Source organism: Pseudomyrmex gracilis, unplaced genomic scaffold (assembly GCF_002006095.1).
Source record: "Pseudomyrmex gracilis isolate BER0280 unplaced genomic scaffold, ASM200609v1 scaffold_8, whole genome shotgun sequence".
NCBI classification, from domain to species: domain Eukaryota; kingdom Metazoa; phylum Arthropoda; class Insecta; order Hymenoptera; family Formicidae; genus Pseudomyrmex; species Pseudomyrmex gracilis.
The window spans coordinates 1,026,733-1,053,920 of NW_018020592.1; the positions used below are offsets into that span (position 1 = coordinate 1,026,733).

At 32.2% G+C, this 27,188-nt stretch overlaps 4 protein-coding genes and 1 long non-coding RNA gene across 11 annotated transcripts in view; 1 reads left to right on the forward strand and 4 right to left on the reverse strand.

The window, feature by feature from the left end:
* The window catches only part of LOC109861085 (N-alpha-acetyltransferase 15, NatA auxiliary subunit), a 35,501-nt gene extending 30,147 nt beyond the window's left edge, over positions 1-5,354 (forward strand). Inside the window, exons 9-11 of the mRNA XM_020440599.1 lie at positions 3,713-3,906; positions 4,059-4,167; positions 4,252-5,354. Of these exons, the coding sequence (XP_020296188.1) occupies positions 3,713-3,906; positions 4,059-4,167; positions 4,252-4,760 (812 nt within the window). The 3' untranslated portion in view covers positions 4,761-5,354. The remainder of the gene's footprint in view (positions 1-3,712; positions 3,907-4,058; positions 4,168-4,251) is intronic.
* A 2,339-nt stretch (positions 5,355-7,693) lies between these two features.
* LOC109861093 lies at positions 7,694-10,676 on the reverse strand. 2 transcript variants are annotated; one of them, XM_020440617.1, is made up of 8 exons: positions 10,607-10,676; positions 10,091-10,332; positions 9,813-9,997; positions 9,446-9,653; positions 9,069-9,337; positions 8,722-8,929; positions 8,418-8,624; positions 7,694-8,029 (listed from the first exon to the last, which is right to left on the reverse strand). In XM_020440617.1, exons 2-8 carry the CDS (start codon positions 10,111-10,113, stop codon positions 8,026-8,028), a joined length of 1,104 nt encoding a protein of 367 aa, XP_020296206.1. In that variant the 5' UTR covers positions 10,114-10,332; positions 10,607-10,676; the 3' UTR covers positions 7,694-8,025. The 2 variants fall into 2 exon arrangements, with proteins under 2 accessions (XP_020296206.1, XP_020296200.1); XM_020440611.1 differs by having other exon boundaries at positions 7,694-8,179; positions 10,607-10,674.
* A 722-nt stretch (positions 10,677-11,398) lies between these two features.
* LOC109860766 lies at positions 11,399-21,766 on the reverse strand. 6 transcript variants are annotated; one of them, XM_020440072.1, is made up of 7 exons: positions 21,718-21,766; positions 20,359-20,394; positions 20,071-20,267; positions 16,285-16,507; positions 12,847-13,100; positions 12,481-12,691; positions 11,399-12,374 (listed from the first exon to the last, which is right to left on the reverse strand). In XM_020440072.1, exons 2-7 carry the CDS (start codon positions 20,391-20,393, stop codon positions 11,921-11,923), a joined length of 1,374 nt encoding a protein of 457 aa, XP_020295661.1. In that variant the 5' UTR covers position 20,394; positions 21,718-21,766; the 3' UTR covers positions 11,399-11,920. The 6 variants fall into 6 exon arrangements, with proteins under 6 accessions (XP_020295661.1, XP_020295689.1, XP_020295644.1 ...); XM_020440100.1 differs by having other exon boundaries at positions 12,991-13,100; positions 21,675-21,734; XM_020440055.1 differs by having other exon boundaries at positions 21,675-21,732.
* Positions 13,203-14,355, reverse strand: LOC109860793. The gene is made up of 4 exons (XR_002250878.1): positions 14,030-14,355; positions 13,756-13,879; positions 13,479-13,669; positions 13,203-13,396 (listed from the first exon to the last, which is right to left on the reverse strand). It is a non-coding gene; the product is annotated as an uncharacterized LOC109860793 (long non-coding RNA).
* LOC109861295 lies at positions 21,714-26,307 on the reverse strand. The gene is made up of 8 exons (XM_020440877.1): positions 26,226-26,307; positions 25,952-26,075; positions 25,674-25,864; positions 25,369-25,591; positions 25,043-25,296; positions 24,677-24,887; positions 24,496-24,562; positions 21,714-21,803 (listed from the first exon to the last, which is right to left on the reverse strand). The coding sequence occupies exons 2-8, from the start codon at positions 25,984-25,986 to the stop codon at positions 21,714-21,716; spliced, it is 1,071 nt and encodes a 356-aa protein (XP_020296466.1). The 5' UTR covers positions 25,987-26,075; positions 26,226-26,307.
* Positions 26,308-27,188: the final 881 nt, after the last annotated feature.

Sequence of the window (27,188 nt, forward strand, 5' to 3'; positions counted from 1 at the left end):
TGAGTTCTAATGACGGAGTTTCGAGCGTTGGCATCCTTTTTCCAACGCTGCGCTGTCCTTGCCGCCCCCGGTTATTTCTCGCCCACCGTTGCGTAATCGTACAATTATTTTACGCGGCAAAAAGTCCGACTGTGAATTCGTTGCGCGGAGCCGGTGCATATCTCTTACGCGCACGCGCGACCTCGGCTCGGAAATCGTTCTTTTGTTAGGAAAAAAAAAAAAAAAAAAAACGCCGCCGACTCGTTTCAGCACCCACACTGAGATGATACCGATTGCGGATCGGAAAAACACTGCAATTGGAAAAACAGACTCGCACGGAGAAATAGAGTCCACGCGTTACTTGAACGCGCGACGTGAAAACGTACAAGTTCGCACGCATCGCGCGTATACCGAATGGATATAAATTCAACAGGATCCATTCGTTCATGGCGTGACGTTATATAGGCTAACATGCAGTTACGTACAGGGAGGATTGCGATTACATCAAAAATCATTTTGAAGATATCACACCGGAGAAATATACTCGATACTCGCGGTGCGTGTTACCATGATGCAAATGAGCTTGACTTCTCAAAAGATGCGTAATTAATTTTCGAATTTCAAGACATGATTGTCGTCCGCGCGACAAAAAAAAGTCAATTATTTTTTTAAGCGTGAAAAAATATCAATCTAAATGTTAGAATTAAAAAAAAAAAAAAAAAACATTTCGAAACTAAAATTCTTTAAATAAGATTATTTCTTCTCGTCAGAATATAAGTGTTAAAAACTGTGCAATTTTTAAAATTGTCAATTTTCATTTCTTTTCAAAAAAAGAATTTCGCATTCACGTCAAAATTAATCGACAGCGAGAAATGCGGTTAAATCGCCGCTATCTTTCTAAATCAAACAAATAAATTTCCAATGGCAAATGCAGTCGTCGGAATGTCCACGTAGAGCGTCTAAACGATTGCGTGTGGGAGTAAAAATTACTTGCGAGACGCATAACGGTGCGTTTAAAAGGCGCGGCCGGGGGCACACAGTTGTGAAGGCGAAACAATTTAATTTCGCGCAACGCGCGGAACGCACGTACGTGTATTATACAAAAGACAACAAGTCGAAGCGTTACACCGCGAATAAATCACAGCGGCATAGCGGTAATTCGGTCGCTGAATCGAAGCGCATCGCATCGCATCGCGCTTTCTAGCGTGACTGGAATTACGTGAAATTCGTTGCGCGTAAGTTACCGAACGAGGTAACATCCGAGAGAGACAACACCGTGCACATTTGCATAGGAATGCGACGATTCCGAGATCGAGTCGAGTTTTGCGGGAAAATTGCGGACGGATTCGGTCGAGTATCTGATTGATCGCGGCACGACGCGATCGAGGATTTTAGCATCGCCCTTCAGGCGATTCTAACGGTCTGCAATCCGACGCGGACCAACGCACATAGTCGCGCGCACGTATGTTACGTATGTACACACGCGAGATCGCAGAGGGATGCAATTTGCATAAAACGTTCGCTCGTGCTGCATGCCGCTTTGTTGCGCTCCACATTCCTGAGCGCGTTTATGTATCAACATTCACAAGTTCCTCTTTCATTTCATCAAGGATGAAAAATTCTCGTCGTTAACTTTTACGTTACCGATTGTCAATTAAGAGTTTTCGCGATTGCGCACTCATCGTCGCGCGTTTGATAGAAAAATCTGTTTCCTCGAATCCTCTGTTATCGGCACGATATCGATGAGTTTATCTCTGTGTTATAGAAAGGGAAACACGCGTGTGTTATATCCGAGAAAACAAAAACAACACAACAGCGTATTGATAATGAACGGTGTCTATATATCAGTTGTATATAATTTTTACGTTTGTACATTTTCTGTTCGAATGATGAACGGGTGAGGAATATTGTGCGATGATACAATGATTTAGAATCGCACACGGGCACCGACGAATAAACGCGTAAATAATTCTTGTGTAAGAACCGCCTTTCAAGGAATCGAGTGAATCCTCTTTGAGGTAACGCCTACGCCATTCGCGAATTTACGGAGCATAGCATAAGCAGCAGTTCTCTACCGCGTTCTAATATAACGCATTGACTGGGTGCTTATGTAACTGGAAAGCGCTCCGCGATTTTCGTGCTATGATGCCGAATTAATACGCGCGGTAATTAAAACGTTGATGCCCACTGAGCAAATTAAATGCTCAAGGATTAACGCAACAATCGAAACTCCTTGCCCTAGTTTTTCGTTTTTTTCGCATAGCGATCATTGATCGAGTTAGTCTATTAAGGCGCGCAACAGTATACGAAAAATATTTGAATTACTGTGGTTCAAAGAAAAACCTGACAAAGCCTGTTTTTTTTCTTTTTTGAAAAACAGGCTTTTTGTTTAAAAATCCATAACTTTTTGTTTAATTAACAGTTTTACAAAATTCTAACGCAGTTTTGTACAGACTCGTTCGTACTTTCACAGGGACAAAAGTGTCTTCTAAAAATTATAAAATTAAAAACAATTTCACAATGAATCTTTTGGAACGTTTTTCTGGCACTGAAGGGTTAAAAACGTGACTACAAAGTAAAGTCACGTGACAGGGAGGAGAGGAAAAACACAACACGTGACTAAAGTATCTGGCACTGAAGGGTCAATGACTACAATAATATTGATTCTTAAAAAGCTGAACATAAAAATATTTTAAATATTGCGTTTAATTTCGAGATAGTTTTCTTTCTGTTTTTCAATATATATTTACTTTTTTAATATTTTTTAAATATATATTTTTTATATTTTTCCAATTTAATATGTTTACATATTTATTGTATCGCGTAGAAAACAACTTGAGATAGTTTTTTTTTTGTAAAACATTGAGTTTTCAATTGTTTGAAATTTGTTGTAATCAAAATTCACAGAATTTTGCGTTGTGTCTCGCGGTTCAACATAAGTGATTCACGCTTCTTCGTGTCTTGTCATTACGTTATACCGCCGCTTTGCTCAATTGCTGGCACAAAGCCGGGCGTATTACGATTTCCCTCGGTAATCAGTTTTCGCGGAACGTTTTACAGATGTATTTACGGTTTTCGGCGAGCGATTACGCAGAGCTTGGCGCGCACGTTCCTTTCTATCTGCTTGTGCCACCGTTGTCCCACGGTACCCGCCAGGCATACACGTGACCAGCGAGCACGCGAGGCACGTGCACGCATGCCAGACCTACTAAACGCGACTGTCAGTAGGTCTGGCCGCGACCGAACGCGAGGAAAAGTGGGGAAAAGGACTGCGAAACCGGCCGGGGACCGTATAATTTTATTACCACCCTTGTCGCGAAATATACGGTGCAACCTTGGCGAGTGCGTCAGCAAAAGTCTTGCCGCCGCGAAGAGATCATAGTGATATTTGCAAAAGCGACGAAAGCCATGTCGAAACTGGTCTCACTCACTTCGAGAAAAAAAAAGAAAAAACAGAAAGAGGAAAATACTTGCGTAATAATGGAAAAAAATTAAGAAGGATATGACGTTTTGCATTTACGTATCCACTACTGAGCAATCGTGTGAACAAGAGGAAAATTCATTTTACGTGCATAGATTTTTTTCTTAATCGTAAATTAAAAATTAACTGTAAGCGCACACACAAGACTTTGTAGTGTCTGTTTCTTCGCTTTATTTGATGATAATTATTGCTATGTAGTGCGCGTGAAATTGACGCGCAAAATTTTTCACACATATTGTTAAACAATTACAGAAAATCTGGCTCCCGCTGAGTTGAAAAAATTGAGGAACAAACAGAGGAAACAGCGTAGAAAGGCCGAACTGGAACGACAGCAAGCGGCTCAAGCTCAAGAAAAGAGGGAGCAGCATAATAAATCCCGACAGCAGAACGACCCTGATCTTGAACAGCCTACGCTGGATGAATTGATTCCGGAAAAGCTGGAAAGGGTTAGTACGAATATACGTGAGAGAGAGCGATACAATATCTTCCACTAAATCTTAGAATTGATTTGCGGTTTAAAATTTGGCAATTATTTATATATATAATTAAGTTAATAAAACGCGTTAAAATATATGCGGAAAAACTGTATTTTTTACAGGTTGAAGATCCGCTGGAACAGGCAATCAAGTTTTTGCAACCCCTGCAGGAGTTGGCGTCGAACAGAATAGAAACGCATCTAATGGCTTTCGAGATATATATTCGTAAAGGTATATATTTTAGAATTTTGTTATTTAGCAAGGATTGATTGATATATTAAACGTGAAATGGTAAATGTCTTACTTTCTTTACAGGTCGCACTCTTCTCATGCTACGCTCGATAAAACGCGCTCATAGACTAGACGCGAACAATCCGGATCTGCATACGTGTTTAGTGCGATTTTTGCTGCACATCAATAAGTCGCCGCTGGAAGGAGCGGTGGGCGAGGTTGTTAAACGACAGACCGCTGACATCTTCTCCAGTACGAAGGCGGCTCAACTAAACTCGGAGTACTTGAAGAAAAACAGAAACTCGTTGCCGCACTTGCTGCAGAGCGCCAGGATGTTGTACATTCTGGATCCATCCGCGCAAACGAAAGCGCTGTCTCTCGTGACGAACATCGGCGAGCTCGAAGGTGTGACGTTACAAAACTGCACGAAGGTGCTCGAGGCGTTGCACAACGGCGATTTCGGACACTGTGACGACACGATAGCCGATTACATGGCGAAGTGTCACATGCGTTTTCCATTTGCCACCGCGTTTCGGCCGCCCGAGACGAAGGCCAACAATCATCAGGAGAAGGAGAATTCAATCAAGAACTGATCCAGGCACGCGCTGTTGCAGCGTCGCCGAGTCACTTGTCGTAGTTAGGCGAGTCAATGGATGTAGCCGTGGTGGCGCGGAAAGATCTGATCCGCGCCGAAAGGACGTTAAATCAAGTCACGCTTTAGATAAAAGAAACGAGAAAATGAAATTGGCAAGATAACTAATCTCGAGCGAGAAGCATGTGTTATATACGCGAACTGTTCCTTGAGAGATTTCATATAGTGTGCGAACACAGTGTTGGGACAGTGCTCTGAACAAAGAATCCTAATAAATTAAAATAATGCAAAAAAAAAAAAAAAAAAAACGCGGACCGCCTACGATTTCGACACGGTCCGGTATTTTACGGAAATAAGGAGAGAGAAAAAAACAAATAAGATGACGTAGCTAAAATATTAGTTAACAATCGAGAGCGATCACTTTGTCTACTTACCGTGGGCGGCGACGCTTAAACGCGCGGAGAGGGACGAGATAGGATAGTTCGGGGTGAGAGGGAAATAGTCGACGAGTGTGCGGACTGTTTTTGTGTACGGGACGTGCAGTGTATAAAAATAAGACGTGCGAGATTAACACATTGGTACAAAAAAAAAAAAAGACAAGACTTGTATACATACGTGCGCTTTATGCGAATATTTCTACTCGACGTTAAGGTGTATAATTTCCAGCGATGCCTACATAATACTCTACTATGTAGAGGCCGCAAAATGCTAGACGATCATCGAGCACCGAATACTGTACCGTGCATGTCCGTCGCCGCATTTGGATGGACTCCGTTCCCCACATCGCGTACTAATTTCCAGTTCGTCTCACCCGTGAACTGTTAATTCGAGTGAACAAAAAAAAAAAAAAAAAATGATCTAATGCTTTTTCTTCCTAAATATATATTTTATTCCTATGTATTTTTGTGGTTTTTTTTTTGCCCAGGGTAATGATCTACGTTTGGATTGGAGCCCTGATATTCCATCGAGAGCAAGTCAGTAAGGGAGTAAGTGTCCGTTTACGAAAGTCTCTGTGAAAGTTACTATAGGAATGATATAAGCTGCGTATTGTATACGCCACCTACCAAAGTAATATCATAAATCGAAAAGCCGTTAGCGTGTGATAGCGAATATCATCGTACATGTATACACATCGACGGGTTGCGGAATTTTAATAAAGCATTAAAGGTTTCAAGCCCTGCCGCTACGAGAGTCAACGGATATTATATGATTACCTCGTTTAATTTCGAAAATATAAACGCTACATATTTATATAAGTTCTCAGAGTTTACTCTTCTCTTCTCTCTCAGTAAAAGAAAATTTTTCAAAATGTCATAGATATTACCGAACTACTAATAATGTTTGTACATATTTCGAATTACTATATCAAATAAGTGTATATGTCTTACCACTTTCTTTGAGTAAGCGACACACGAGTTTGCCGCCGATCGATATTGTCTGAATGTTATAATCACGTACTCAAACAACACACATACACAAAACACTCACATACATACATACATACACATACACACACACACAACAGTCATAACAGTAATCATAATATAGTAGATACCTACTACGTTTGATTGTATTGTAATATGTATTTACCTCCTTAAAAAAATTTCACGCTCACAAAGTAACACCGGTTACTAACGCAAAAAGTGTCGAATCGATGGAATAATCTAACAAAATACGAATTGAAATAAAAAAAAAAACAAATTATTTAATACGATCGCTTTTGTTGCTAGGGAATGAAATTGATTATAGAATTTGATGGAAAGGGAACGCGCGTAAAACTGACAAATTCGTTCGAGTTCTAGAGGGCGTAAAATACGAAGTACATAATACGTACAACTCTATCGCTCTTATCGAAAGCAATTGGAATCCATGACCGTTCGTCTGTCGATTATATGAACTTGTTTTACACTTAGATTATATTTTCTACGAGAGAGTTGTACTGAACTCTTAACCACATGCGCTCGCACGTGTATAAATATAAGGAATAAAGAAGTTCATATATTAGTTGCTCCAATCTTTACCGGAGATTATTACCTCGATATACGAAAACTTCTGACCGCGCATAGACACAAATTTGTCGGAAAAAAATAGAAAAAAAAAAAATAAAGTATGCTAATTACAAATCGCAATTGAAATTTTGTCGAGATTTGAATTTAGATTTGCCTTTTAATTCCTAATATAATATATTGTACGAGAAACTAGCTTGAGTTATTCTCTAGAGACCGTCTTCTTCTATTTTTCTGGATATAAATTGGATTCATCACACAGAATTAAAGAGAATAATTGTTCAAAATTTATGTGATCTGTCTGTCCCTCGAATTTCAATCAACAAGTAGCGTGGTTAAAATATTTTTATGTTTCTTATTAAATTATATATTTCGCGGTGTGTTTGTGTGCGCAGATATCCGAACATTGTTGGATCAAATGTTACTTTGTATGTATATTACTTTACAAGTTACAACACGGTCAACATATCATCGGAATCTATCTTGAAATAATTTGTCTCGCAAGGCAAGATGATGTAGTATAATATAATCATAGGTGATAAATCTACCTTTCAATCGTAGCAAACCGAATATGTAATATCAAAAGTGGAAAAATATTGACACAAAATATACAAAATGTCAACATTCCACTTCAATTAACAATGTTCTAAACACTCACATACGCCGGTCTGACTAAATACATCGATATACAAACGTGCAGCATTCTGTGCCGATGTGTAATCTCAATGTTCTGTAACATAGAAAACTTCTATGTGATGAATTCAGATTCCGTAAATGTAATCACGTTATCATTGTCTCTAACTTTCCTCGCATTGTACTCACTGACAGAGGAAGTAAAATAACGTTTTAATTGAAACCGAGAATTCGAATGTATAGTATGTACATAAAAAAAAATACATTACACTCGCATATATATACATTAAACATCTTTATGTTTAATATCATTTTGTTTTATTAGACATTACCATGGAAATATGATATCGTGTAAAACTGATCTACCCTCTACTCTGCTTAACACAAAGATAAATCAAATAAACATTGTTACATATTTCTATCATGCCATAAGAATATTATGTTTACATTTGTATAGCAGGTAAAAACGCATAAAAAACAATTGTGTTATATACTTAATTCTATCCTTACTCTTATTGCAGTTGTTTCACTCTCTGTGTATATTGTTTTATTTATTTTCTGCATCTCTCCACATATAAAAAACCTTTTATCAGATTTGTAAAGACTTGAAGGAATAGCAGGTCTGCTTTACCTGCACATTCGTATTCTTTTAATTGAAGTTTGTATGTAAATATTAGTGTTTGGATCTCTCAAGAAAATCAATATTCAGCAATATGAGCATAAGTTGTATTCACACATGTTGTGATCTGATGATGATTAATATTACTTGGAAAGTTTCAATCTATAAAATTTATCAAATAAGAAAATAAATACATGATGAACACGACTAGTAACTAAATCGTTTTATTGTGTATAATACCATGATATAGTTGTAATAAAACATAAATAATTTTGAGTTTTTATCAAATTATTTATGCTTTTAATCAAAAAGAGGATGAATGTTTTAATGATTTTCTTATATAGAGAATTATAAATTTAAATTTAAATTTTTATTACATATATATAAAATTTATACTTACATATTTGACTCTGTAATTACTCCTTGACTTTGTATCATCTTCATTAATTGTTCTCTCATAGCTTGATTCATCATTAAATGCTCAATTTTTACTACTTGATTATTTGCTGTTGATGCTTGATTTGTTGCGGTCGCTATATCTTTCGTAGTTTCTGAAGTTTGGGAGGCCTCTTCATAAATTTCCATTTCTTTCGATAGATTGTATTTACTGAAAAATTATAATAAAACAGTTACAAAAAACAATTTACAAATAAAATTTTCTTGCTATTTTATATCATTAAAGATTAATGTAAAAACAACAATACCGGATAGATATAGCTGCAGTCTCAAGTAGTTCTTTTGCAACTTGTGTATCAATATTTTGTTTAATTGGCATATGTACTAGTCTTGTTATGCCAAATTGTAGTATTATTTTCGCACATTCAATGCAAGGATAAGTAGTAACATAAAGTGTAGAATCTTTAATATTGTTTGTATTTCTGTTCAGAACTGCATTTATTACTGCGTGGCATACTGCAAAGATATTAAATGTTTTTAATAATGCATTAATTATTCTTGTTATATATACAATCATTAAAATAATTACATAAATTGCAATTAGTTTTGTAGCATCAGTCACTGTTTACTGCAAAGTATACCGAATTTTACATACCTTTAAAAAATCCAGACAACTTTGAAGTACATTGACTCGATTGACCTGTTTTCAACTTTGGTATCTCATCCATTCCTCTAGGCATTCCATTATATCCAGTGCCTACAACGACTCCATCTTTATTAACAATACATGCGCCAATGTCAAACATTGCCTCTTTACTGCGTCTTGAAGAAAGATACGCTATTCCCATAAAATATTCCTCTGAATTAATTTGCTTCTTTTTGGTGTGATCAATAGGCTTTTTATAACAATTTGTGTTATATGGTCTAAAAAAAATACACGAAGATTAGATACAATAAATATGTATACAGATGTTCTCTAGCTCACGATAAATAAATTATAGAATAACAAAATAATTATAAATAACTACTTACACGTAAGTTACGCCAGTAGATTCAAACATATGTTTTGCAGCTATTGCCTTGTGTCCAGAGTTATCGTCTAGATATATTATTTTTTTTATGCCAGACTGAATTATCACATTTGCACAATTGTTGCAAGGAAATGATGTAACATACATTGTACATCCTTTAACATTGCGTAAATCCGTATTTTTAATAGCATTAACTTCTGCATGACATGCTATAATAAAAAAAAATTGTATTATATAAAATAGTTTTTAAATTATATACAAACATCTTATTTAACATATGTACAGTGGTGTGTGTATATGTACACACTATACATACACACAATTATTTTTTCATATATTATACTTTATATATAATCTCATTTTTGTACCTATTCCCTTTTTGGATTTCATATTTTCGCATCCCTCGGGTAATGTATTATATCCAATTCCAACAATTATATTATCATTATTAACAATACATGCACCGTTCATGTCTTGATCTTCACATCGTTTTGCAGAAAGAAACGCTATTCCCATAAAATATTCACTCCATGTAATACGTGTCAATCTTTTGCTACAGAAAACATTTGCTCATTTATCAAACATATATATTTTTAACAGTGTAAAAACAGATCATGCAAATATTAACTAATACTATGTTACTTACAATCCAAGGCTTGTTTCTGACATTGTGAATTAAATGCTTCAAAGATCACAATTGGAGGATATAATGTTTTGAATAAGTCGTTAAATTTCGTAACAACCGTTGATTTGTGACGATAAAATACACAGCGTCCGCAGCAAGAAGTGAACACTTCCTGTCGTATCGCGAATACTATCTCTTTGTACAAACGTGTTGTGAATACGTGTCACTGTATGACGTGTATTTACGTCTATGCCGGGGAATTCCTAAAAGATTTGCCAACCGTTTATTCACTCATCCGTTTTCAACAGTACTTTTTGAAGTATTTCAAACTGTCTCCATCTCTTTTTTTACAGCTTATTAGAAAAATACAGATTAAATATGGTAACACATGCTCATTGTGTATGTTAACTGTTAACAAAAGGTCTCCGAATATTGTTATCATACGAGACTTAAATTGCAATATTATTAGTTCAGATTCAGAATGATTATGTTACTACATGATGTACAATATTATATGGAATTGAGAGAATATCTTACGTAACAAATATTTTCACATCTTGATGGTAGCACTGAGACTTTACTCAGTGTGCACAGCACAGGTGCATTTATCACGTCTATGTATCCATGCATCAATGACTATTGTTTAAGAGCATAAAAATAAAATTATAAAAATATAAAAAGTATAAAGATAATGTTGTAAACTGATAATTTGTAGGAACTGAAAGCAACAAAGAAGAAAGAAAAAGTGATTTTTTTTCTCAGAAAAGAAGAATGAGATAAGCAGGTATAGGAGATAAGGTAAACTTCAAAATAAATTAAACAAATACTTTTTATATATTATTATTAAAGTATATTAATTTTATACTTGTACCCAAAAACCAACAATTAATACATTTAAAGTTTTGTTTTTAAGTAGTTATATTATTACACAACACATGCGTTCAAAAACAGAATAATATGTTCTTATAAATAACAAATTGTTTAAATAAAATATATATAAAAACACAATCATTAAGACACGATTTTGATTCTAATCTGAATTCTCTCATTTATTGTTTTTGTGTTGTTTTTTATACTAATTAATTTCTATTTTTTTCTTTCTTTGGAATATATATTGTCCGAAATAAAGTGGAATTGTTTTACAATTGATTAGTTTTACAATTAATTTTTATTACCAGTTTTTTATCTTAAAATCTGAAACGCAATGTAAATTGAACTTACTTTTTCAGTTTTTAATAAATATTTTTATTGTTAAAATAAGTGTTTAACATTTTTATTTTTCATGAAAAATCATTAAGAAAAAGATAAAAAGTTAAATAGCTAAAAGACTTATACTATTACAAAATACATTCTTTCTTAATTTTACATTATATATTTTTATTTCATTTTCTCAGATTCTCTGTGTCGACAGAAGTGTATTTTTTGTGTATCTTTTATTAAATACATAAGCTAAAACTAGAATAACCTTTTATATATTCTCCATTATATAAATTGAAAACAGAACTTAAAGTTTATTGTTTGCTTGCTTATAGTTTTTGTTTTGGTTTTTTTCTTTTCTTTTTCTTGATATTCTTTTTTTGTTTGACTTTTTGATGATATTATCTATTGCTGTATTAACTGTTTCGGCGGAACTGGTCGTCAAAATATATCAATACTAAATAAAATCTCACATCATAAGCACATATTTACCAAACGGATATGATTATCATTAAGTTAGTAATAAAAACAAAAACTTAATCAAATGATATGGACAAAACACATATGCATTTGAATTCATTGATAAATCATCAAATGCGTATCTGTTATAATCGCTTATAGCATGTGAAGATCGTTTCATGGCGAGCGACTATATTACCCGTAGTATATGAACAACGTTTCTTGAGTGATTGTAGTTGCCCGTAGTATATGAACAGAGGTTTGTGACGAGCGATTATGTTCACTCGTAGTAGCTGAAAGATTAAAACCTGTAGGAATGCCACTTTTAATGTTGTTTGTAGATTTTGTTTGACTTTTACTCCTGTTTTTCTTTCCTTTCTTTTCTCCTCTTTTTTCTTGATGTTTTGTTCCTGTTTGAACTTTTTTACTGACTTCCGTTGTTGCATGCAAATCTTTACTTCCACTTTCAATTTTGTTTGTAGATTTTGTTTGGTTTGTTTGTTTTTTTTTCTTTATCTTCTTTCCATCTTCTTTTACTTGATTTTCTTTTTGTATTTGTAATTTTTTCATCAATTCTATTACTGTATTCAAATCTGTGGTACTTTCACTTCGAAAAATTTCTATGTTTGAAATCTTAACACCAAATTGTCTGGAACACAATATATCATAACAAATTAAAATTATCGTATTTCCTTGCAGTCCAAAAATGAATATATATATATATATAACAGTAGAATTTCTATAAATAACAATACCTATGTTTTACTTTATCAGCGTCAAACATTTTCTTCGCGGCTTTTGTTTTATCATCAGTAGTTTTACGCAAGTATATTACTGTTTTTATGCCAGACTGTACTATTACTTTCGCACTTTCATTGCAAGGAAAAGAAGTGACATACATCGTACAGTTTTTAACATCACATGAAGTGCTTAGGATTAAATTAATTATAAAATCTGCGTAACATACTGCAATAACAAAAATATTTATAATACGTTAAGTAAAAAATCATTTTGTTCATATACATACATATATTAAACGTTATTGTACTAAAAATTAACTTGCATTGTACTCGTACAAAGTTTTCAATTGTTATAACGTTATTGTTTATCATAAATTATACCATTAAAGTATGAAGCAGGAATGTTTTTTTGTAGGGAGCTTAATGATATTTGATCCATTTTTCTAGAGAGGCTGTTATATTCAACGCCGACAATAACGTTATGATTATTAACAATGCATGCACCAATTTTTTCCTCATTTCCACTTTGTTTTGAAGAAAGATGCGCTATTCCCATAAAACATTCCTCGTTTGTCAATCGTGAAAATCTACAATAAGCTTCAGGAACAAGCTTGTCATAAATTGTTGTACATTCTCTGAAAAAAATCAAGAGTTATTTTATATAGGATGTTAGGTACAATTAAAAAATAGTAATAAAATTATACTTACGTGTAAGTTACGCCATTAGCATCAAATATTTCTTTTGCGGCTTGTATTCTTGGTGTAGTATACTCGTGGTCACGCTTCATATGACAATATATTATTTTTTTTAAGCCGGATGATATTATTCTATTCGCACAGTTATTACAAGGGAACCGTGTAACATACATTGTACAGTTTTTGAAATCCGTTGAAGTTTTATTTAAAATAGCTGCCACTTCTGCATGGTACACTATAATTCAGTTAAAAGAATATTATTACTACATACTATTTCTACATAATATAGAGCATTGTTTTATATATTTTGTTATTACAAAAAAGTGGTCTGATGTCTTTTTCTTTATCCCATCCTTTTTGTACTGTGTTATATCCAGTACCGACAATTCTTTGATCACTATTAACTATACACGCACCCACAGGATAGCAACCTTTTTCGGATAGTTTCTCAAGAAGAATTGCTATTCCCATAAAGTATTCATCTGAATTATTGTATGGCGAGTTGTCTCTAAAAAAACATTACAGTTACCGAGTATACGTATCTTTAGTTTAAACACACATTGTTCAAATGTTATATTATAAAATTTTACTTACATTTCGTAACTTGTTCCTTTTGGTTGTAACTCCATTCTGGATTAAGAAATTCGAATGTCACAACTGGAGAGTGTAATAGTTTAACGAAAAATAAATCGCTAAGTATACACAAATTTCACATCAACTGTAACAAATATGATAACAGTAAATGTACAACGTCGATAAGAAAGAAAGTAATGATTAATATAAAATATTCTCATCACTTATAAACGGTATAATCATATAGTCAACAATAGTTTTGTATAAATATGTCCAAATAACAGTTTCTACGCACACTTGTATCTGTCGCACTGAGAGCTCTTTCCACAACTGCTTTGTGAATATATTCTTGTCGACACGCATTTATACGTCGACGTCAGGGAATCCCCAAAAGACTTGCCAACCATTTAATCACAGTCATCCGGGTTTTTGAAGTAACTTTTGAGATATCTCTAATTATCTTTACCTTCTTTTTACCTTTTTTCTTTAGTTTATCTTATACAGACTAATAGACGTCCATAACTCCATGAACTTCTTTAATTAAAAAAAGAGGTCTCCGAACATCATTGTCGTACAAGACTTACACGGTCAGAATGATTATATTGCTGTATGATATGGAAGGTGGGGAGTGTATTACATTTCTACGACCTTGACAGTAAAAATATACTCAGTGTATACAACACAGATGCATTTATCACGTCTATGTATTTACGTATCATATTTATCGCTTGAAAGTGAAGGTGGCATAGTGGTTTCGCGGCTTAAGTGCAAGAGCTGCGAGCATGATAGATCTTAGAGTTCTAGAGTTCAAATCCGCTCAAAACTTCAAGGATTTTTTTAAGGCCGGTCTCTTTTAATCGAGTTGATTGATTGAAAGATTAACCGAATCGGGTCTCCAATAATTAATTCAAGTGTAATTTTATATTAATCTCGCTCTCAAAAAGCGGTCTTACAGTTAGTCATGTTACTTGAGCACGTGCCTGATACGCCACTGTGAAAGACTGCGTTTTACCGAATGGTTAGTATAGTTACTAGCACTCAATTGTCAAAGAAAACGGTGGTATTCACAATCAGCCTGTTATATAAATTTAGATAAATTTTATAAGTCTAAGAAAAGCCATAAGTGTGCACTAAACGAAACTACAGCATAAAGATAAAACTATAAAAATGATAATGTTGCAAACTAATAACTTTTAGACCAAAAGCGACAAACAGGAGAAAGAAAATAATTGTAATACTCAGAGGAAAAGAATAAGCAGGGATAAGTTAAATAAATAAATTTCTATATGACCGAGAAAAACAAACATATTTTATATTGTTTAAAGTATATTACTTATAGTATTATTATATATTGTTTAAAATATATTACTTATAGTATTAACTTATTATTTGCATTTAAAACAAAAATTAATACATTTATACTTTCTAAGTATGATATTAACTTGTTAAGTATACAATTATTATATTAACATACACTTAAAAAAAACATTTTCATAAGTTTCAATAAAAAAAAGATTGAGATAAAATTATATATTGTATACATATAAAAAACAAATGACATATATCACTATATATCACCATATATCACGAAAAGAAAAAATGCGACAATACAAATTATTTGCTGCCATATATCGAAAATATGTGTAATCTTTTTTTCTCTTTTTACTTGTTTTTGTTTTATGACTTCTTTTCCTGCTTTCACGTTTGTAATATTTTTACTTTTAAAAATTTCTATGTTTGAAATCTCCACATTAGATTGTCTGAAAAAAACAAAATCCATTATAAGAAATTAAAGTTATTTTCTTGCAGTTAACAAATGAGTAACAGTAGAATTTCTATAAATAACAATACCTGTATTTTATATTATCAGCATCAAACATTTTTTTTGCAGCTTCTGTTTTATCACTAGTGTTTTTACGCAGGTACATTACTGCTTTTATGCCAGACTGCACTATTACTTTCGCACTTTCATTGCAAGGAAAAGAAGTAACATACATCGTGCAGTCTTTAACATCACATGAAGTACTTAGAATTGAATTAATTATAAAATCTGCGTAACATACTGCAATTATAAGAAAGTATATTTATAATAATACGTTAAGTAAAAAAACATTTTGTTCATGTATATACATACATATTAAATGATATTATACTAAAACTTAACTTGCATTGTACACGTACAAAGTCTTAAATTGTTATAACGTTATTGTTTATCATAAAGTATACCTTTAAAGTATGAAGCAGGAATGTTTTTTTGTAGAGAGTTTAATGATATTTGACCCATTTTCCTAGAGAGGTTGTTATATCCAACGCCGACGACGTTATTATTATTAACAATGCATGCACCGATTTTTTCCATATTTTTACTTTGTTTTGAAGAAAGATACGCTATTCCCATGAAGCATTCCTCGTTTGTCAATCGTGAATATCTACTATAAGCTTTAGGAACAAGCTTGTTATAAATTGTTGTACATTCTCTGAAAAAAATCAAGAGTTATTTTATATAAGATGTTAGGTACAATTAAAAAATAGTAATAAAATTATACTTACGTGTAAGTTACGCCATTAGCAGCAAATATTTCTTTTGCGGCTTGTATTCTTGTTGTAGTATGCGCGTGGTCACGCTTCATATCACAATATATAATTTTTTTTATGCCGGATGATATTATTCTATTCGCACAGTTATTACAAGGGAATTGTGTGACATACATTGTACAGCCTTTGACATCCGTTGAAGTTTTATTTAAAATAGCTGCCACTTCTGCATGGTACACTATAATTCAGTTAAAAGAATATTATTATTACATACAATTTCTACATAATAAAGAGCATTGTGTTATATATTTTGTTATTACAAAAAAGTGGTCTGATGTCTTTTTCTTTATCCCATCCTTTTTGTAATGTGTTATATCCAGTTCCGACAATTGTTTGATCACTATTAACTATACACGCACCCACAGGATAACAGCCTTTTTCGGACTGTTTCTCAATAAGAATAGCTATTCCCATGAAATATTCATTCGAATTAAAATGTAGCGGTTTTTCTCTAAAAAAACATTACAATTACCGAGTATAATTTTTCTTTAGCATAAACACACGTTATGTAATAATATATAAAAGTATAAAATTTTACTTACATTCCGGAACTCGTTTTTGACTGTAACTTCATTCTGGATTAAGAACTTCGGATGTTATATTTGGAAAATTGTTTTTGACTAAAAATAAATCGCTAAGTATATAAATTTTGTAACACCGTTGATTTGTGGTAACAAGATAAACGTCTACAACAAAGAAAGTAACGATTAATGATATAAAACTCACATCAGTTATAAACTTTAAAATCATGTAGTTAAAATAGTTTGTATAAATGTGAATAAATAACAGTTAATACGCACTGTTTCCTACTGAGCTCTTCCCACAAGTGCTTCGTGAATACGAGTGCTTTCCAACTACGTCCACAGGTGACACTGTATAAAACAGTGTCCACTAGTGTAAGTGAGACACACTGATATGCTCTTTCTCACACTAATGGACACAGTATTACTCAGTGTCCGTTATATGTTCGTATCGCCACGCCTTTGTAAGTATAATATTGGGGAATCCCCGAAAGACTTGCCAACCGCTTAATCACATTTACCCGAGTTTTTGAAGAAACTTTTGAGATATCTCTAATTATCTTTATCTTCTTTTCACTTTTTTTTTTAGTTCATCCTATACAGACTACTGGACGTCCATAACTTCATGAACTTCTTCAATTAAAGAAAGATGATGTTCTCCGAACATCATTGATATTGGTGGTATTGGTGCTATTATAGCTTTTGACTCGTAAAAGCTAGGCCATACGCCAGTCTATTTTTTCACACTATTTGGCGGAAAACCAGTGGTGTAAAACACCATGAAATCAAAAATTATCTTCTACGCAATAACGACTGTTACGGCCGCCATGACGAACTTTTTGTCTTGTTTTCTTGTCTGAACATCATTGTCATACAAGACTATGTTACTAGTATATGGTTAAAATGCTCATGTTACTGCATGATATGGTGGGGAGTATATTCTATTTTTACGACCTTGACAGTAGTACTAAAAATATACTCAGTGTGTACAACACAGATGTATTTATCACGTCTATATATCCGATGGCATAGTAGTTTCACGGCTTGAGTGCAAGAGCTGCGAGCATGGAGGGTCTAGAGTTCAAATCCGCTCAAAACTTCAGGGATTTTTTTAAGGCCGGTCTCTTTTGATCGAATTGATTGATTGAAAGATGAATCAAATCGAGCCTCCAATAATTAAATTTGAGTGTAATTTTGTATTAATCTCGCTCTCAAAAGCGGTCTTACAATTAGTCACGCACTAATAATTGTTTTTGACGGAAATTATTTTATATAAGTATTTTTAGACCGAAAGCGACAAGCAGGTGAAAGGAAATATTCGTGATGCTTACTCACAGGAAAAGAATAAGCAGAAATAAATAAATAAATTTTTATATGAATGAGAACCAAACAACATATTTTATATATTGTTTAAAGTATATTATATGTAGTATTAACTTATTATTTGCATTTAGAAACCAACAATTAATACATTTATAATTTTTTAAAATATGTATTAATTTCAGTATTATATTAACATATTGTTGAGACACAGAAGATTGTTATATAAATAACGATAAAAGATAATTTAAACTTAAAAATTGTATATATATATATATATATATATTTTAAGTAAAGAAAATGATAGTAATATAGATTATTTGTTGACATATGTCGACAAAAACACGTATAATCTTTACATATCCTGTATTATAATATATATATAAGCTAAAAAAATGACTTTTTGTTACATAAATTAAAAACAAAATAAATTCAATGTTCTTTTTTTTTTTTTAGTTTTTGTTTCAATTTTTTCATGTTCTTTTTTCTCTTCTTTTTTTTTGTTCTTTTTTCTCTTCATTTTCTTGTTTTTTTTTTCTCTTCTTTTTCTTGATGTCCTTTTTTGTTTGATTTTGTTCGATGATTTTTTTTATTGCCGTTTTCTATTCAAGCTTGTAGTACTTTCATTTTTACTGTTATTTGCAATTTATGTTTGTTGATTTTTCTTTCTCCTTCTTCTCTTCTTTTTACCTGCCTTCTTTTGGGGTTTTTCTTTTACTTGTTTTTTGTTCTGATAACTTCTATTGCTATAATCAAGTCTGTAATAACTTTTAAAAATTTCTATTTTTGAAATCTTCACATTAAATTGTCTGAAAAAAATAAAAGTTATTATAAAAAAAGTTATCGTATTTTTTTGTCATTAATAAATAAGTAACAGTAGAATTTTTATAAATAACAATACATGTATTTTACACTATAAGCGTCAAATATCTCTTTTGCAGCTTCTGTTTCATCATCAATAGTTTCACACAAGTATTTAACTGTTTTTATGCCAGACTGTACTATTACTTCCGCATTTTCATAGCACGGGAAAAAAGTGATATACATCGTGCAGTCTTTAACATCACATGAAGTGTTTAGAAGTGAATTAATTATAAAATCTGCGTTACCTATTGCAATCACAAATAAGCATCTTTATAATAATACATTGAAACACCTTGTTTATATATGTACACAAACACACACACACTCATATATATAGATCGATATTGTACTAAAAAGTAATAGGCATTACACATATGAAATCTTAAATTGTTATAGTACCATTAGTTATCACAAATTATAAACAATAAAGCAAGAATATTTTTTTATTAAAAGGTAAATGATATTTAACCCATTGTTTCAGAAAGCTCATTATATCCAACGCTAACAATATTGTTGTCATTAGTAACAACGCATGCACCGTTTTTTTCCACATTATTACTTCGTTTTGAAGAAAGATATGCTATTCCCATAAAACATTCCTCGTTTTTCAATCGTGAAAATTTACAATAAGCTTTAGGAGCAAGCTTGTCATAAATTGTTGTACATTCCCTGAAAAAAATCAAGAGCTATTTTATATAGAACTCTGATGTAATTAAAATTAATAATGAAATAATATTTACCCGTAAAATACGTCATAAGCAGCAAATAGTTTCTTTGCGGTTTTTACGCTTTTTGTAATATGAGAGCGGTTATCACAATACATTACTTTTTTTAGGTCGGATAATATTATTTCTATCGCACAGCATTTGCAAGGGAACCGTGTAACATACATTGTACAGCCTTTCAAATCCGTTGAGGTTTTATTTTGAATAGCAGCAACTTCTGCATGGCACACTATAATTTAGTTAAAAGAACATCATTAATACTTACAATTTCTACATAATATAAAGCATTGTTTTATATATTTTGTAATTACAAAAAAGAGGTCTGAAAAATCTGTCTTTTTTTTTATTCCATCCGTTGTATATTGTGTTATATCCAGTTCCGACAATTCTTTGATCACTATTAACTATACACGCACCCACAGGATAGCAACCTTTTTCGGATCGTTTCTCAAGAAGCATTGCTATTCCCATAAAGTATTCATCTGAAGTAATGCATGGCGAGTTTTCTCTAAAAAAACATTACAGTTACCTAGCGTACGTATCTTTAGCATAAACACACATTGTGCAAATGTTATATTATATTATAAAATTTTACTTACATTCCGTAACTTGTTACTTTTGGTTGTAACTCCATTCTGGATTAAGAAATATTATTTTGAATATTACAATTAAAACGTGTAATTTTTTTTGTGTAAAAATAAATTGCTAAGTATACACAAGTATACAAATTTTATAACAATTAAACAACTTGTAATAAAGTGAGTGTACAACAGTATATATGATAACAAAGTACAACGTCCGCAGCAAAGAATGATATAAAACTCACATCTTATAGTTAGAAACTATAAAATCATAAAGTCAAAACAGTTGTATAAATGTGAATATAACATTTTATACACACTTGTCTCTATCCTACTGTGTTCTTTTCACAGATGCTTTGTAAACGTATTTTTATCGCCACGCACTTATAAGTCGACGTTGGGGATTCCCCGTAAGCTTGCCAACCATTAGCTGTGCTCAGCAGAACAAGCTGCTTTGCAACTGTTGTAAGATTTTCTGCTCACTGCCATTTAGCGGTTTACGCTTTTGCAACATGTTTGCTAAGCGGTCGCTATGTTTTGTAGCAAACTCAAAATATGCTTAATAAGCGCAACGGAACATGATTGCGCAGCAAACTTTGACACCTCACACACAAACATTATTTACTTGTATCCAATTAAACAAAAATAATATAAATGTATATGACTGAAATGTATATTACTTCAAAACAGATCCGTGACATTCTAAAATGTTCTACAACTTGAATATTTGTGTATCGAGGAATGACTAACTCAAAATAATTTTCATTCCTTGATTTATCATTTTTTTAAATTCCTAAATGATTTTCATACTTTCCGTTATTGTCTAGATCTTCTAGTAAATTAAATATATTATTTATAATACCGTTCTCTATGGCAATGTGTATTATTTCCTCCATTTTTTTTAGTTTTACTAAGTAAAAATAACATAATAAGAGCATTACAAAAATATGATTGTAAAAAAAGTAAAATATACTTATAAAATATTTTAGTTTTATATTTTTGTAGTGTATATACCTAATCTACCTGCATGTATGTAAAATGTCATACACACGCACAAGAGCGTTCAGCAGAACATTAATGCTGCTGGCTGCTAAGCGCTGAGTTCTGCTGAACGCAGCCATTTATTCACATTCACCTGAGTTTTCGAAGTAACTTTTAAGATATCTTAAACTGTTTTCATCTTCTTTGTACCTTTTTTCTTTAGTTCATTTTATACTAATTAACGTTTATAACTCCATGAACTACTTCAATTAAAGAAAGAGTTCTCCAAACATCATTATCACACGAGACTTATATGATATGATATTACTAGTAAATGTTTAGAATTATGTTACCTCAGCACTACGTGATATGCGGAAGATATAGAAAATATCTTACATTTCCACAACCTTGGCAACAGTACTGAAACTCAGTGTGTACAGCACGGATGCATTTATCGCATCTATATATCCACGCATCAATGACTATCGTATAAAAATACAAAGATAAAGTATAAAAATATGAAAAGTTCAAAGATAATGTTACAAACTGATAATTTAGACTGAGAGTAAACTGAAAGTGACAAGCATATGGGAAGGATTTTTATTCAGAAGATAAAAATAAAATAATTAGAGATAAGTATGAAGAAATAATATGAGTAACAATTAATCTGAGAAAAACAAGTTGTGTATATGGACAATAATTTCGATATTTGGTTATAAATAATTATATATAATTATATTTGAGAATGAAGCAATCTCATATATAAGTGTATATAAGTTATATATATATAAGAATGCATACAAGTGGCATGTGAACTTAATATCTTTTTATCTTTTTTTTAAATAAGATTTTGAGAAATATTTACATTAATATTAACACATTTATGGCCAGTAACATAATCTTATGTTACTTCAAAATTTATAGCTGATTGTGAGATCCAGCTGACGTAGTCCTTATTATACGTTATTTTATAATTTATGTTCATTTGTTTAAGAAACATAAGTGTAATATAATAAAGCAATATTTTGTATAATTTCACCTTTGTAAAATAGCAGAACACTGCGGATTTTAGCTATAGACGTTTGAAAATTATACGCGGACTTCGGATAGAGGTCTCGCTTTAAAATCGTTGGTCGCGAATGTGTTAATTAATAACAACGTATATATGTAGCTACAGGTTTTGAAAAATTTAGTGAATTGTTCTTATACAAAAAAAATATACGCTATGTAATTAATAATGTGTAGTTTATTATTGTATGTATATACATATATATTATTACACAACACATGCGTTCAAAAACAGAATAATATATTCTTATAAATAACAAATTGGTTAGATAAAATATATACAATCATTAAGACACGATTCTGATTCTAATCTGAATTCTCTCATTTATTGTGTTTTTGTGTTGTTTTTTATACCGATTAATTTCTATTTTTTCTTTCTTTGGAATATATATTGTCCGAAATAAAGTGGAATTGTTTTACAATTAATTTTTATTACTAGTTTTTTATCTTAAAATCTGAAACGCAATGTAAATTAAACTTACTTTTTCAGTTTTTAATAAAAATTTTTATTGTTAAAATAAGTGTTTTACATTTTTATTTTTCATGAAAAATCATTAAGAAAAAGGTAGTTAAATAGCTAAAAGACTTATAATATTACAAAATACATTCGTAATTTTACATTATATCTTTTTATTTCATTTTCTCAGATTCTCTTAGCGACAAGAGTGTATTTTTCGTGTATCTTTTATTAAATACATAAGGTAAAAATAGAATAACCTTTTATATATTCTTCATTATATAAATTGAAAACAGAACTTAAAGTTTATTGTTTTCTTGCTTATAAATTTTTGTTTTGGTTTTTTTCTTTCTTCTCTTTTTCTTGATATTCTTTTTTTGTTTGACTTTTTGATGATATTATCTATTGCTGTATTAACTTTTTCGGCGGAACTGGTCGTCAAAATATGTCAATACTAAATAAAATTTCACATCATAAGCACATATTTACCAAACGGATACGATTATCATTAAGTTAGTAATAAAAACAAAAGACTAATCAAATGATATGGACAAAACACTTATGCATTTGAATTCATTGATAAATCATCAAATGCGTATCTGTTATAATCGCTTATAGCATGTGAAGATCGTTTCATGGCGAGCGACTATATTACCCGTAGTATGTGAACAACGTTTCTTGGGTGATTGTAGTTGCCCGTAGTATACGAACAGAGGTTTGTGACGAGCGATTATGTTTACCCGTAATAGCTGAAAGATTAAAACCTGTAGAAATGCCACTTTTAATGTTGTTTGTAGATGTTGTTTGACTTTTTCTCCTGTTTTTTTTTCCTTTCTTTTCTCCTCCTTTTTCTTGATGTTTTGTTCCTGTTTGAATTCTTTTAATGACTTCCGTTGTTGCATGCAAATCTTTACTTCCACTTTCAATTTTGTTTGTAGATTTTGTTTGGTTTGTTTTCTTTCTCTTCTTTCCGTCTTTCTTTACTTGATTAAAAATTATTTGAATATAGAGAGAAAAGAAAAGGAAGAGAGAAGAAGGAGGAATGTTATAATAAAAGGAGTTCCAAGGGAAAAAGGTGACTGGAGATGGGGAGTGGAAAAGCTTTTGAAAGAGATAGGAGCGGAAGTGAAGATAAGTGAAATGAGGAGGATAACCACAGGAAGGGAGGATAAAGGAGAAATGGTGTGGTTAAGGCTGGAGAAGGAGGAGTGGAAAGCAAGTAAACACGAAAACAACTTACAAGAAGCAAGTGTGGGATAAAAAGAAGAGATTAAAGGGGAGGAAAGTTTGGATCGAGGAGGATCTATCGTGGAAAGAGAGGGAGGTAAGAAGGAAATTAGAGGTAATTGCGGCGGGGGAAAGGAGGAAAGGGAAAAATGTCTGGGTGGAGGATGATAAGATAAAGATGGAGGGGGTTTTGTGGAGATGGGACGAGGAGAAAAGTAGATTGGTTACAATTGTAAGAAAGGAACAGGGAGAGAAGGGTAAGGAAGCGGGGGAAGGAAACAGGGGAAAAATCGGGTGGGGAGAGAGAAAGATATGGGTAGAAAAGGTATGGGGAGAGAAGGGAGAAAAAAATGATGAAAGTGAGAAGGAGGAAAGGGAAGATTTTCTTTTTGTTGTTGTAATATTTCCATCAATTCTATTACTGTATTCAAATCTATGGTACTTTCCCTTCGAAAAATTTCTATGTTTGAAATCTTAACGCCAAATTGTCTGGAACACAATATATCATAACAAATTAAAATTATCGCGTATTTCCTTGCAGTTCAGAAATGAATATATATATATATATATTTATAACAGTAGAATTTCTATAAATAATAATACCTATGTTTTACTTTATCAGCGTCAAACATTTTCTTCGCAGCTTTTGTTTTATCATCAGTAGTTTTACGCAAGTATATTACTGTTTTTATGCCAGACTGTACTATTACTTTCGCACTTTCATTGCAAGGAAAAGAAGTGACATACATCGTACAGTTGTTAACATCACATGAAGTGCTTAGGATTAAATTAATTATAAAATCTGCGTAAAATACTGCAAAAACAAGAATATTTATAATACGTTAAGTAAAAAATTATTTTGTTCATATACATACATATATTAAACGATATTGTACTAAAAATTAACTTGCATTGTATTCGTACAAAGTTTTCAATTGTTATAACGTTATTGTTTATTATAAATTATACCATTAAAGTATGAAGCAGGAATGGTTTTTTGTAGAGAGCTTAATGATATTTGATCCATTTTTCTAGACAGGCTGTTATATCCAACGCCGACAATAACGTTATGATTATTAACGATGCATGCACCAATTTTTTCCACATTTTCACTTTGTTTTGAAGAAAGATGCGCTATTCCCATAAAACATTCTTTGTTTGTCAATCGTGAAAATCTACAATAAGCTTCAGGAACAAGCTTGTCATAAATTGTTGTACATTCTCTGAAAAAAATCAAGAGTTATTTTATATAGGATGTTAGTATAATTAAAAAATAGTAATAAAATTATACTTACGTGTAAGTTACGCCATTAGCAGCAAATATTTCTTTTGCGGCTTGTATCTTTTTTGTGGTATACATGTAGTTGCACTTCATATCACAATATATTATTTTTTTTATGTCGGATGATATTATTCTTTTTGCACAGTCATTACAAGGAAACTTTGTAACATACATTGTACATCCTTTGACATCCGTTGAAGTTTTACTTAAAATAGCTGCCGCTTCTGCATGGTACACTATAATTTAGTTAAAAGAACATTATTAATACATACAATTTCTACATAACATAGAGCATTTTGTTATATATTTTGTTATTACAAAAAAGAGATCTCATGTCTTCTTCATTATTCCATCCTTTGTGTATAGTGTTATATCCAGTTCCGACAATCCTTTGATTACTATTAACTATACACGCACCCACAGGATAGCAACCTTTTTCAGATAGTTTCTCAAGAAGAATTGCTATTCCCATAAAGTATTCATCTGAATTATTGCATGGCGAGGTTTCTCTAAAAAAAACATTACAGTTACCGAGTATACGTATCTTTAGTTTAAACACACATTGTTTAAATGTTATATTATAAAATTTTACTTACAAGTTGTAACATGTTACTTTTGGTTGTAACTCCATTCTGGATTAAGAGTTTCGAATGTCACAACTGGAGAGTGTAATAGTTTAACGAAAAATAAATCGCTAAGTATACACAAATTTCACATCAACTGTAACAAATATAACAACAGTAAATGTACAACGTCCATAAGAAAGAAAGTAATGATTAATATAAAATTCTCATCAATTATAAACAGTAAAATCATATAATCAACAACAGTTTTGTATAAATATGACCAAGTAACAGTTTCTACGCGCACTTGTATCTATCGCACTGAGAGCTCTTTCCACAACTGCTTTGTGAATATATTCTTGTTGACACGCATATATACGTCGACGTCAGGGAATCCCCGAAAGACTTGCCAACCATTTAGGCCCGGTTTCACAATTGACGGTTAACTCGAATTAACAGAAGCCCAACTTAGGTCTGGTTTATGCGGGCAAATAAGGCCTTGTTTTGGCCTTGTTTATGCGGGTAATAACTGTTAATTTATGCCGGAATTGGTACAGTTTAACTATAGGATTTCAATGCTTTTGTTATATTCTGTTATGCTTCTGTTAATAAACAGAAATATTAAAATCTTAGGCTCGCATAAACCAGGTCTTACTGAACTCGGCGTAACGCATTTTTTCTTCCTAAACATGAACTGTGATTGGTTAGCGAAGATTTGACAAAGAAGATTGAACGCGTTAAACCGAGCTCAGCAAGTCGAACTTCAGTTAATTCGAGTTAACCGCGAATTGTGAAACTGGGTCTTAATCACATTCATCCGAGTTTTCAAAGTAACTTTTGAGATATTTCAAATTATCTTCATCTTCTTTTTATTTTTTTTCTTTAGTTCATCCTATGCAGACTAATAGACGTCCATAACTCCAACTGAACTTCTTTAATTAAAGAAAGAGTTTTCCGAACATCATTATTATACAAGATTTATATTACTAATATATGGTTAGGCTGGATCCTCATACAGACACCGGCGCTTTGAAATCAAGCGTTGATTGGTGAAAAGCGGGTAGTGGGAGTAAACGGCGCTAAAGCACCGGAGCTGTCATGAGGATTGACAGCTCTCATTGGTCGCGTTCAGCAGATTCCAGCAGTTGCAAAGCGGTTGAGCAAATGATCAGTGAACGCTTAGTGATATAGATCATGCTTGCTGAACGGTCTTGAGCTTCAGATCTGTATAACATGTCACGTGACCCTACACTGTTTTTTAATAAAGCCT

Excerpts from the sequence above, each read along its gene's own strand:
- LOC109861093 (XM_020440611.1), bottom strand. The coding sequence starts at position 10,113 with ATGTCAGAAACAAGCCTTGGATT. Across the intron at positions 9,338-9,445 it reads TCTACTGGCGTAACTTACGT|ACCATATAACACAAATTGTT; the intron begins GTAAGTAGTTAT and ends TATTTTTTTTAG. Across the intron at positions 8,930-9,068 it reads GTTGTCTGGATTTTTTAAAG|TATGCCACGCAGTAATAAAT; the intron begins GTATGTAAAATT and ends ATATCTTTGCAG.
- LOC109860766 (XM_020440072.1), bottom strand. The coding sequence starts at position 20,393 with ATGGAGTTACAACCAAAAGTAACAAGTTACGGAAT. Across the intron at positions 16,508-20,070 it reads ATTTTTCAGACCTCTTTTTT|TGTACCATGCAGAAGTGGCA; the intron begins GTAATTACAAAA and ends ACTGAATTATAG. Across the intron at positions 12,692-12,846 it reads TCCTGCTTCATACTTTAATG|TATGTTACGCAGATTTTATA; the intron begins GTATAATTTATG and ends TTGTTATTGCAG.
- LOC109861295 (XM_020440877.1), bottom strand. The coding sequence starts at position 25,986 with ATGGAGTTACAACCAAAAGTAACATGTTACAACTT. Across the intron at positions 25,592-25,673 it reads AGACATGAGATCTCTTTTTT|TGTACCATGCAGAAGCGGCA; the intron begins GTAATAACAAAA and ends ACTAAATTATAG. Across the intron at positions 21,804-24,495 it reads GTACCATAGATTTGAATACA|TCATTGATGCGTGGATATAT; the intron begins GTAATAGAATTG and ends TTTATACGATAG.